At 43.5% G+C, this 11,591-nt stretch overlaps 1 protein-coding gene across 1 annotated transcript in view; it reads left to right on the forward strand.

Annotated features, from left to right (window-relative positions):
* The window catches only part of RELN (reelin), a 585,476-nt gene that overhangs the window by 216,593 nt on the left and 357,292 nt on the right, over positions 1 to 11,591 (forward strand). Inside the window, exons 4-5 of the mRNA XM_015415052.1 lie at positions 379 to 449; positions 4,784 to 4,816. Of these exons, the coding sequence (XP_015270538.1) occupies positions 379 to 449; positions 4,784 to 4,816 (104 nt within the window). The remainder of the gene's footprint in view (positions 1 to 378; positions 450 to 4,783; positions 4,817 to 11,591) is intronic.

An 11,591-nucleotide genomic window follows, 5' to 3' on the forward strand; every position in this document is an offset into this window, starting at 1 on the left:
AAGCTGCCAGGCTACAGCTCAGTTGTAGCTCCAGGAAAACTCCAGGCCCTACCTTGAGCTTGGTAACCCTGCCTGGCTTTGTGGTGTGATCCACACTGTGCCACGTCTTTTGAAACACCACATTTCCAGCAGCTGCATGGTGCAGCAGAATTTGCCTCCTTGTTGGCTAGATATTACATATTCACAGCATTGCCTCTTCAGGTGATTGCCAGTGATATGTGCTGAATAAATAGGCAGCCAATGTAACACAAGTGGACCTTTGAATCCACTTTATATAGGCTTTCTTTTTTCCAAAATCAATGTTTTCTTCAAAGTTATTATTTTGTGCTATAAATGGTGTGCCTTGTTTGTTTATCCATTGTCTTTTTACATTTCTAGGGCAACAGCTACTCACAGGGGCCAAGTGATATTCAAGGACGCCTTAGCCCAGCAGTTATGTGAACAAGGGGGTAAGTGTTGTTTTCACTGAGAATATTAATCTCCAAAATCCATTTGCGTTTATATATATTATGGTTGTTTGAGCAGATAAGCAGTTGACCATAACACATAACAAGGTAGCCTGTTCTTAAGATACTGCGGTGTTGTCGTGCCAGTTTTTCCCGAAGCTTTGGGAGAGTTCTGCTTTAGATGTCTGAAGTATGACAGAGCTGACCTGTCTGTTGTTTAGCTCCCAAATTTACATCTTTCACACATTCGGGAGCATGAAGAGGTCAGGAGCAGCCAGGGGCAGTCATAGCCAACGGGAAACTGTGGCAGCTACTCCTGGTCTTGTGCTGGGGAGGGTGACCACCCCTGGCCCCACCCCACCCTGGCAAAGGGGAGAAAAGGAGAAAAAGTGCAGGCTTCCCCTGCTGCACCAACTTCCAACCAACCCCACCCAGGGCTCAGGCAGCCAGCTTCTAGTGGTGGCTTCCACCCACCTCACATGAGGTGAAGGCCACCCCTTGGTTGGCCCCAGTGGAGGGAGGTCAGTGATCTGGGGCCTCATCTTGAGATTTTGCACAGGGACCCAGAATCACTAAGACTACCCCTGGGAGCAACAACAACAGCATACAGTCCTCCATCCCTTTTCTCTTACACAAATTTGTAAAATGTACAAAAAGGTCTGTATCATGACCCACTATAAGGCTACCAAGCACTAGGGTGATGAGATGTTTACAGTTCTTTGCTGCCTTTTGGCCCCTATTTGGATAGAAAGGTGGTGTATAAATGTTTTAAATAAACACATTTGTTGACTTGAGGCATTAACTCATACTAGTCCTGGTGGTGGAAAGTACCATCAAGTCACAGCCAACTTATGGCAACCCTGCAGGGTTTTCAAGGCAAGAGATTTCAGAGGTAGTTTGCCATTGCCTGCCTCTGCATAGTGGACCTGGACTTCTTTGGTGGTCTTCCATCCGAATACTAACCAGGGCCAACCCTGCTTCGTTTCTGGGATCTGGCGAGATTGGGCTATCCTGGGCTATCCAGGTCAGGACCATCCTAGTACTGCACTCGCATTATTCAAATATTTTCTCCTCTCCTTAAATCTCACAGTCCCAATTTCCATGCCATTCATTCACAATGATTTCTAAAATGTAAAGTCCAATTCTGATTGTCATTTTTTTCCTATGTGAATGCATTATAAACATGAAAAGCATGTGACAGCTTGGGTTCTTTGAAACATAATAAATGCTAGAAAATTGCTCTCTTGGGGCACTGACTAAACATGTTGGGCTCTTTGTCTTTTTTACACTAAAGAAAAGGAAGAGATTATAAAGAAAAAGCAATGATAAAACTGAAGCATGAAGAGACACATGTTCCAGAACTCCATATGTAGGAGCTTACCATTCTTTTCTATGAAAGGAAATACTTTGCACGCAAAAGTTTCCTCCTTAGGCATCAGGATGTGGGGCACACTCTTAGGGTTGCCAGGTCCGATTTTGTCCCCAGCGGGGAACTTGGGGGGGGGCTGTTCCTGGAGGGGGCGGGGCATCCCCAACGTGATGACATCACGTTGGCGATGGCCCCGCTCCAAGCCTCGCCCCCAAGAACAATTGCCAGTGGCCACCCCTCTCCCTAACCTCCTGCAAGATTTAAAGGGACCGCTGATCAGGTGGAGGGCCGTTTAAATCTTGCAAGAGGGGAGGGAGAAGGGTGGCCGCCGGCCACATGCCTGAACTCGAAGTGGCAATGCTGCTTGGAGTTTAGGTGTCTGGGGCCAGTCCCCGCCGGCTGGAAGCACTTAAAGGGACCCTAAGTGCTTCCAGCTGGTGGGGCCCCATGTGCCCTGTGTCCCCGCCGGCCAGAAGCACTTAAAGGGACCCTTTGCGTCTGTTGTATTATATCTCTTTGCTTCTGTTGTATCATTCTATTCTATTCTTAATATATGTCAAATGTTGTTGAAAGCAGAACTGTGACTGCAAGTACACAGTGTTTTAAACCAGCATCATTGGTTTCCCAATTCTACACATTTATGGCATTATCCAATCTATGTATTTCCTCTGAAGCAAGTTAGGGACTTCTGAGTCCCATAGGTTTCAAAGGCTTCCTCTCACATTGGAATCTATAGGTCCTTACATGCCTTTTCATGGTGGTAAAAATTATAGACTTGAAAACACTTTGGAAAATATTATGTTCAGTTTTATATGACACACTGTGACATTTTCAGACCCAAACTTTGATATATGAAGGTCAAAACTGTGCCTTACTGCAATAAATTGTAATAAAGAAATTATTCCAGGGGACATGAAAGTATGCTCATCTCTCTTTTAATGGTAGCTTCGCATTTCTTGTATAATTTCTCACACTTAGATGAAAGATTGAAATTTAAAATTAGTTAAAAGTTACCTGAGGCAAATATATTTTTTTTTTTGGACACTGTAGAATTTTGGGAAATGATGTGACCTTCACATTAAAGTTTTATAGGCAAGAAGTTAAGAACTGCTTTTTGTAGGCATTTAATACTTGCCTAACCTTACAAATTATTCATTTCAAAACCAAAGTGCAATGCCTTCAAGATATATTTCTTATTGTAATGAAACCTGACTTAAAAAAAAACCCTTCAAAAGTTTCTCCCACCTAGTGCTGCCAACTCCAAGTTGGAAAAGTCCTGGAGATTTAGAGGTGGAGCCTGGGGAGAATGTCATAGAGTCCACCCTCCAAAACAGCCATTTTCTCCAGGGGAACTTATCTGTGTAGTCTGTCGATAACTTGTGGTTCCAGGAGATCTCCAGGCCCCACCTGGAAGTTGGCAACCTTACTCATGACAGGACAAAAACTTGTTTCAGAATAAAGGACTGCAGGTACCTAGCCTCCTATTATATTACTGGATGACCCTAGTCTCCTGTTATATCACTGGATGGTTTGAGAGGCAGTTTGGTGTAGTGGTTAAGAGTGGTGGACTCTCCTCTGGAGAACCTGGTTTGTTTCCCCACTCCTCCACGTGAAGCCAGCTGGATGACCTTGGGTCAGCCACAGTTCTCTCAGCCCAAAAAACAACCTAGCTCACCACAAAAAGAGCTAGAGTTTCAGCCTGCCAGACAATCTTTGGATCTCCTGGCTATATTACACCCACTGCCATACAATAATTAAATACTGGATGGTTCCCCTTGTTATGTTAAAAATCTTGATCAAATCCCCCAAATTGTTATGACTTGTGACTAGGGTTCCCAATACTTCCTCAGCAATGCTGGGAGATTGGGGGGGGGGAGTGACTGGGAAGGGTGGAGTTTGGGGAAGGCTGTGATATGACTATTTACCATAGAGACTAAGAGAAACTCCTAGAGCATCACTATATGGGGCTCTTTAAATCCCCAATTCCTTGAGGGCAGGAAATTGGGGCTGGGGGCTGCTAATGACCTACTTTGGATGGGTAAATGGGAAGCCTGCTTGTAACTGGAATCATTATTGTATTTGGATGACATTTACCTCCGTTTCAATAGAAATACATTCCTACCTGTAACTTTCTGTCTGCCAGTTATTTGGAACGATATTCACAGGATTGTACCTCTTATCCATGCAATACCCCCTAGGTTTCCCATTCTAGAAGCAATTAAATTTCCCACTTTCAGATTTCTCTAGAAGAAAAAAAAATGCCTCAAATAAAGAAGTGTTCCATACAGTGAAATAGGTGGGGAGAAGCAGGTGAGGAGACTTTCCTCACTTGCACTCTTGATTTTTGTAATAAATAAAAAAACTCTTTACTTTACACACTAATGGCTGGACTTGTTAGTAATAAGCCCATGCCTCTGGGACTACTTTTACCTGAAGAGAGAGAAAGAGCCTTTCAAATATAAAACCTTCTCCTTTCTTCTCAGCCTAATACATCAGGTAGATTACATGTTGTGAGGAGGGAATGGAGAGTGAGAAGGCTCTATATCCCCAAATAGTATAGCTTCTCTTCTGCTTGTAAGAGGATGAATACACAGTTCCCCCACCCCTGAAGGTGCCAGATACTAGGCTTGAAAGATGGAAATTGGATAAGCCTGAAACCTACATTCCCCACCACCACCTCTGAACAGGTAGAGAACGATGTAAGCCGATTTGATGAGAGAAAGGTGGAGTATAAATGAAGTAAAATAAAATATGAAATAAAACAATTATGTGTTCATAATTGACAAATTTTCTATTCATCCATTGCATTAATCCCTGCTGCCCATATGTGGCTATGATGCCTCTAAGAATAATACAAAAAACTGAAGTATCTGTTTTGCATGTGTGAAAAGCAGTACAAATGAATAAATTAAAATGTTACTATCACATTTACCTTCCACCTCATTGAAATCTATTTTGTTTTTTGCAGCTCCAACAGAAGCCCCTTTGCATCCTCTTTTAGGTCAGTAAATCTTCTGTCTTGTTTTGTTTCTTACACTTGGTATTTTATCTTATTAAATGTGAATTTTGTGCCTTGTTATAATATTTAAATTGCTGCTTGAAGAAAACTCAGGCGTCACACTTCAAAGATAATTAAATATATTTAGTTTGATCACTTCTGTCCCATGGCTGTTAACTGATTTATTTCAAACTGTTACATCCTAAATGTTTAACCTTTCAAGTCTCTTGTTCTCGGGTGAGTAAAACAAGCTTTAAGAAAAAGGGAGATGTTAGTGTATTTCTAGTTTAATCCCTGACTGGACTGAAGCTCATAATATTTCCTATTCTATTTTTACATCCCTAAATCCATTGAAAAAGATTGATAGATGAATTTAACAGGATTGATAGATGAATTTAACAAATGTGCCTCTGTGTAATCCCAGATACCTTTAATGCATTTGGGATCATTTGTTGGTTACATTAACCCTTGGCAGAAATTAGGGGTTGGAATCAAATATGCTGTTCTACTGGTGTGTAATGGCAGCTGTGCCATTGTAAGAAGACATCATTTGGTGAAGGAGCAGAGGACAATTTTTGCACATTCCAGTAATGTTGTAAATCTGATACAAGTATTAGGTCATCTGATAAATTCTTTTACAAGAATACAAGACTTGGGCCATGTAGTTGGATGCTGAGCCACTGGCAGAGAGTTGAGTGAGCACATGTGAAACTGGCTGAGCCTGATGTTTCACAAGGTGGGGCTTTGAGGTTTCACTTGTACTGCAGGAAGAGCCCTGTTACAGCAGAGTATAAAAAGACTGATTCAAATACAGATTATATGTTGTTTTAAAAACTTGAGTCCAGTTCTTTGTTGTTGAAATGAAAGGGTATAAGAAACAAATCCTAAGTAATTTCTTTTGGCTTCAAGGATAAACTGATTTCTCTCCCCCCCCCCACCGCTTCCAAAATTTCAGTGATATAAAGAAAGTGTCCCCAATCTTTAGACAATTAAAATATAAGACAAAAATAATTGTGACTAGATGGGTAAATAGGTTTTTCTCTCTTTTCCCATAATCCTTAAACAGGAGTGGGGGTTGTTTATAAAATTATAATTGAGTGCATATGAATGGGAACAAAACCCTTATACTTTACATCACTGCCTGAGCCTCTGCCTCTAATTTTTTGCCAGTTTCTGCAGTCCAGTGTGCCTGCTAGCAAGTTCAAACAATGTATTTGCCTCTGTCTCCTTTAGAGCGGGGAGGACCTATTATGGAGGGTGGGCAAGCTGTAGCCTCAATATTAAGTGTTGTGGTATCTGTGCAGTCCCACACGGGAACTGCATGTATGCAGGCCTGCTGCAGGGAGGTTTTTGAAGCTCAAAAAATCCTAGAGGTGCTCTGTTTCCCTCCCCACACTGTTTTTAGGCCTCCTCCACCCTTGGCTTCAAAACTGACAATTATCAATGCATTGTGGCCCACTGTCAACTCTTCCTTCGGGATGATAGTGAACCCTACCTAAAGATGTTGTCTGATGACAAACTCAAGCTAGCAAAACTCCTAGCCTTAGAAGTTTCAAAGATAGCTAAGCATCAGATCTCTGTGGCCAAGCACTCAGCAGATTGTGCAGTCCATAGCCTCATCACAGCAGTTGCCTTGCAAGAACACTCCTGGCTCAGATCCACCACACTTCTCCAAGAATCCTGCACCAGAATCAAAGACCTTCAAGGGCACAGACCTGTTTAGTGCCAGTACTAATTAGGTGCTCAGCAAGATTGGAAAGGTCAAGCTTCCAGCTAGGACCCTAGGGGTGACTCCTTCTACCTCCTCTACCCCCAGACTCGGGCCTCACTGCAGACTATACAACCGTATTCCCAGAGGAAGGGGTAATCTCATGACGTATGCTTCATATTCAAACATACCACTTTATGTGCCTGCCAGTCAACCCCTAGCCCAACAGAGAAGGTTCCTACTCCAAGAGGCAAAACCAGACCTCATTCACTCAAACCCTATCGACCTTCAAAACAGGGCTTTTGACAATTACGGCCCTCAACTGGCACAACAGCCAACAGAGGATCTGGGTCTTCTCCATCCCATCTGGCAAGACCTGGCAAGACATCTCACAAGACCAATGTATACTCACTGTCATCACTAAAGGATATGTGAAAGAAATTCACCTCCCTACCAAACTGCTCTCCCTGCCCCCCGCTCGTTCAACTCTCCCATCCCGTCTCCAGAACTCCTTGCAGAGGTCAATTCACTCCTCAGCAAAAAAGCAATCATAAAAATGGCCACAAAAGATCAGAATAAAGAAAAAGAACACCTGGGCTGCACCCAGCAATGTGTCAACAGAACAAAAAGGAAAAAAATGCCTGGTGATAGATGACTGATTTATTATACAAAGTCCCTATGAGCTTCACTATGCAGGCTTTGTCAGGGGGAATCAAAACATTCACCTAGTGCTGGAACTGTCCACAGCAATTAAAATCTTCTGTGGACAGTTCCAGCACTAGGTGAAAGTTCTGATTCCATCTGACAAAGCCTACATGGTGAAACGCGTAGGGACTTTGTATAATAAATCAGTTATCTATCACCTGCAAAAGACCTTTTTCTGCAAAAGATCAGCACTCAGGGTGTTACTCCAGATATTTTCTGGTCAAAAAGAAAAAGAGAGGAATGAGACTCATACTAGACTTGAGAGGTCTAAACGAGTTTGTTACTGGGAAAAAAATCAGAATATTATTTGTTTCTGATGTCCTTCCTCTGTTATGCCTAGATGTATGGTTTATAATGCTAGATCTACTAGATGCCTATTTCCATGTAAAGATAAGACTGGATCATCACAAATATCTCCACTTCTAATGCAGTTCCCACCATTTCCGTTATACAGTACTGCCTTATGGGCTAGCTGCAGTGTCCAAGGTATTTACCAAGGTGGTGGCAGTAGTGGCCTACCTAAAGAAAGCTGGGGTGCAAGATATACCCAATCCTTGATGACTGGCTGATTGTAACCAATACCAAGTCAAAGCTCATAGCAGACTTGCACTTCACCCTAGAGGTACTCAAAACATTGGCCCTACAAATTGATGCAAAGAAATTCAAACTGGAACTGGTACAAAAGGTATCTTTCATAGGTGCTATATTAGATTCCACCCTAACTAGAGCCTTCCCATAACTGAAGAGAGTCCTGTCAATCTGGATAAACATACTATGTTGCAAGAAAGCGTCCTCCAGCCAGCCTCATCCAAAGGCTGCAGGGATTTAATGGCCGCCACCATTTTAGGGGGTGCCCTATGAAAGGCTATGCATGCATTCTCTGCTGGTATGGTTTATCAGGAAGTTTAATATCTCAACCCTAGGTGCCAGCCTCCTAACGTGAACCCCATTTCATCCCCCCATACCAGAAATTGTACTGACTACAGATGCCTCCTTGTCAGACTAGGGTAGCCATACTAGGTGAGTGTCTGTCAGTGAAACATGGTCCACCCGAGAAGCATACCTACAGATCAACATGCTAAAACTCAAAGAAGTATGCAACAGTCTCTTAGCCTTACACACCCATGTTAGGCAAAAATATCCAAATAGCCACAGACAATTACATGGCTATGTGCTACATAAACAGACAGGATGGCACTTCCTCCTACATCCTCTGCTATCTTTCCTTATCTGGAATGGGAAATCTCCAGTGAGGCCACCATACAAGCCATTCACATACCTGGAGCCAACAACCATCTAATGGACTTCCTCAGCCATATAGACCTCTACCCCTCACAAATGGCAACTCAGTTGGGGTTTTTTTGCCCCATCTTCCAATACTGGGGAGAACCAGCAATAGACTTGTTTGCTACCAGTCAGAACAGGAAATGCAGATTATTCTGTTCCTAGGGTACACATGATCCACAGTCTTTGGGAGATGCCTTCAAAATCCAGTGGACAGGAAACCTACCCCCCCACACACATACACACTGATTCCCAGGGTCCTGTAAAAAATGGGACAGGAATGTACGTTAGCCATCCTAATAGCCCCCTTCTGGCCAAGGCAAACATCGTTTGCAAACTACTAACCATGTCATGCAATGGATACATTCCCCTTCTACCATTTATGGTAGAAAAAGTCTTTGAATGCCTCCTTAGCCCATTTAAAGAAGGTCTCTCTTGTACCTCCATACAGGTCCATCTAGACACCTTAGTGTGCTTTCCTATTCAAGTCTAAAGGACATCCTTGTTTGCACAGAAAGAATCCAAACTATTCCTAAAGGGACTGCTAAGCCAATTCTCCCCTATTCTCCCCAGTCCATCCACTGGTCCATCAGTGGAGCCTTTCACTTGTGCTTTTGTAGCTTATAAGGAAACCATTTGATTCCATGGCCACCTACTCCCAATCATCTCCTTATTAAAACTGCATTCCTGACAGCCAGAAGGGTCAGTGAGCAATAGGTGTTGAGACATGACCCTCCTTTCCTGAAAGTATTTGACACTAGTCCTTCACACTTTACTGCTGTTCCTACCTAAAGTGACAGCCATGTTTCATTTGAACCAGGACATTACCCTACGGTGTTGTTCCCACATCCTCAGGATGAGAGAATGAGCCCTCCACTCCTGAGATGTTCATAGAACAATCCTCTTCTACCTAGAGAGGACAAAACCATTTAGAAAAGATGACAATATTTTCATCTCCTTCGTAGGCCACAACCTAGGCAGAAAACTATAACCCCAATCCACTTCTAGATGGAGAGTCACGTGCATCAAACTGTATAACAAACTAGCACAAGTTGATTGTCTGCTGCATCTTCATGCTCACTGTACTTGAGCAGAGTCTGCATCAGTTGCCTTCCTCCAAGGTGTTTCAGTTGAATCCATCTGCAAGGCTGCAACACGGTTCTCTACCTGCACTTTTGCAAGACACTGCTTGATAGATAGAGATGGCACAAGAGAAGCAGCAGTCCTATTCAACTGAGAGCTCTATTCCATCAGTGGCTATTAGCCACAAGGTATAAAAAGGCACTCTCAGCCTGGGGCAAGTGATGCACTGTATTCTTGGTGCTTGGGGGGGGCAATAGTGGGAGGGCTTCTAGTGTCCTGAGCCCACTGGTGGAGCTCCTGATGGCACCTAGTGTTGGACTAGATGGGCCATTGGCCTGATCCAACATTGGCTTCTCTTATGATCTTATGTTCTTATGTATCTACTTTCCCCAGACTGGTAAATTATATCAGTACTCTCCCTTGTGGGTCTCCACAAGTACCACAATGATAAAAACAGGTTTGCATTCATCTGTAACTGCTGTTCATTGAGGAGATCACCTGTGCAGTCACACCCTCCTGTCCTGCTGTGAACTCTCTTTGCCTCACTCTAGTGGCAGCAGAGAGGAACTGAGGGAAGGGTGCTCTGCCCCCTCTATATCACACTGGAAGGGACAGGAAACAGCATGGGGGAGGGGGACAAGTACCTCTAGGCATTTTTTTGAGCTTCAAACGCCTCTCCATGGCAGGCAGGCATGTACACGCTACCTATTTCATAGAATCATAGAATCATAGGATGTTAGCGTTGGAAGGGACCTTGCAGGTCATCTGGTCCAACCCCCTACACTCTGCAGGAGCGTAGCCGAAAGATAGCCCTACAAGGAGCATAGCCGAAAGATAGCCTCCGCTTAAAAATGTACAGCGAAGGAGCATCCACCACCTCCCAAGGCAGTCTGTTCCACTGCTCAACCACTCTTACAGTTAGGAAGTTTCTCCTGATATTTAGCCAGTAACAAGTCCACCCATTAGATGTAGTCTTGCAATCCAGAGCAAGAGAGATAGATCTGCTCCTTCTTCTACATGACAGCCCTTCAAATATTTGAAGACTGCAATCATGTCCCCTCTAAGCCTTCTCTTTCCCAGGCTAAATGTACCCAACTCTTTCAGCCTTTCCTCGTAAGACTTGGACTCCAACCCTCTCACCATCCTGGTTGCCCTCTTCTAGACATGCTCGAGCTTGTCAACATCCTTCCTAAAATGTGTTGCCCTAAACTGGACACAGTACTCCAGGTGAGGCCTGACCATAGCAGAATAGAGTGGAACTACTACCTCTCGTGATCTGGACACAATGCTTCTGTTAATGCATCCTAAGATTGCATTAGCTTTCTTCACAGCCACATCGCACTGCAGGCTCATGTTTAGCTTGTGATCAACCAGAACACCCAGATCCCTTTCACATGTGCTGCTGTCAAGCCAAGTCCCTCCCATTCTATATCTGTGCCTTTGATTTTTTGTACCTAAGTGTAGGACTTTGCACTTATCTCTATTGAAATTCATTTTATTTGTCTCAGCCCACTGTTCCAGCCTATCTAGATCATTTTGAATCCTGACTCTGTCTTCTTCAGAATTAGCAATCCCACCCAGCTTCATGTCATCTGCAAATTTGATAAGCATCCCCTCTATGTCTTCCTCCAGGTCATTAATAAAAACATTGAACAACAGTGGGCCCAGGACCGAGCCCTGTGGCACTCCACTCGAGACTTCCCTCCACATAGATGCAGAGCCATTTACGAGCACTCGTTGGGTACGATTTTTCAACCAACCATGAATCCATCCAATGGTTGCACCATCCAGCCCACTCTTAACCAGCTTATCCTCAAGGATATCATGAGAAACTTTGTTAAATGCTTTACTGAAATCTAGATACACTATATCCACGGCATTGCCAGAGTCAGCCATTTTAGTAACTCTGTCAAAAAAGGAGATAAGGTTGGTCTGGCAGGACTTATTCTTGATAAACCCATGCTGGCTACTACCAATTAACTCATTCCGTTCAAGGTG

The sequence above is a fragment of the Gekko japonicus genome, unplaced genomic scaffold (assembly GCF_001447785.1).
Source record: "Gekko japonicus isolate JY-2015 unplaced genomic scaffold, Gekko_japonicus_V1.1 scaffold5, whole genome shotgun sequence".
In the NCBI taxonomy this organism is placed as follows: domain Eukaryota; kingdom Metazoa; phylum Chordata; class Lepidosauria; order Squamata; family Gekkonidae; genus Gekko; species Gekko japonicus.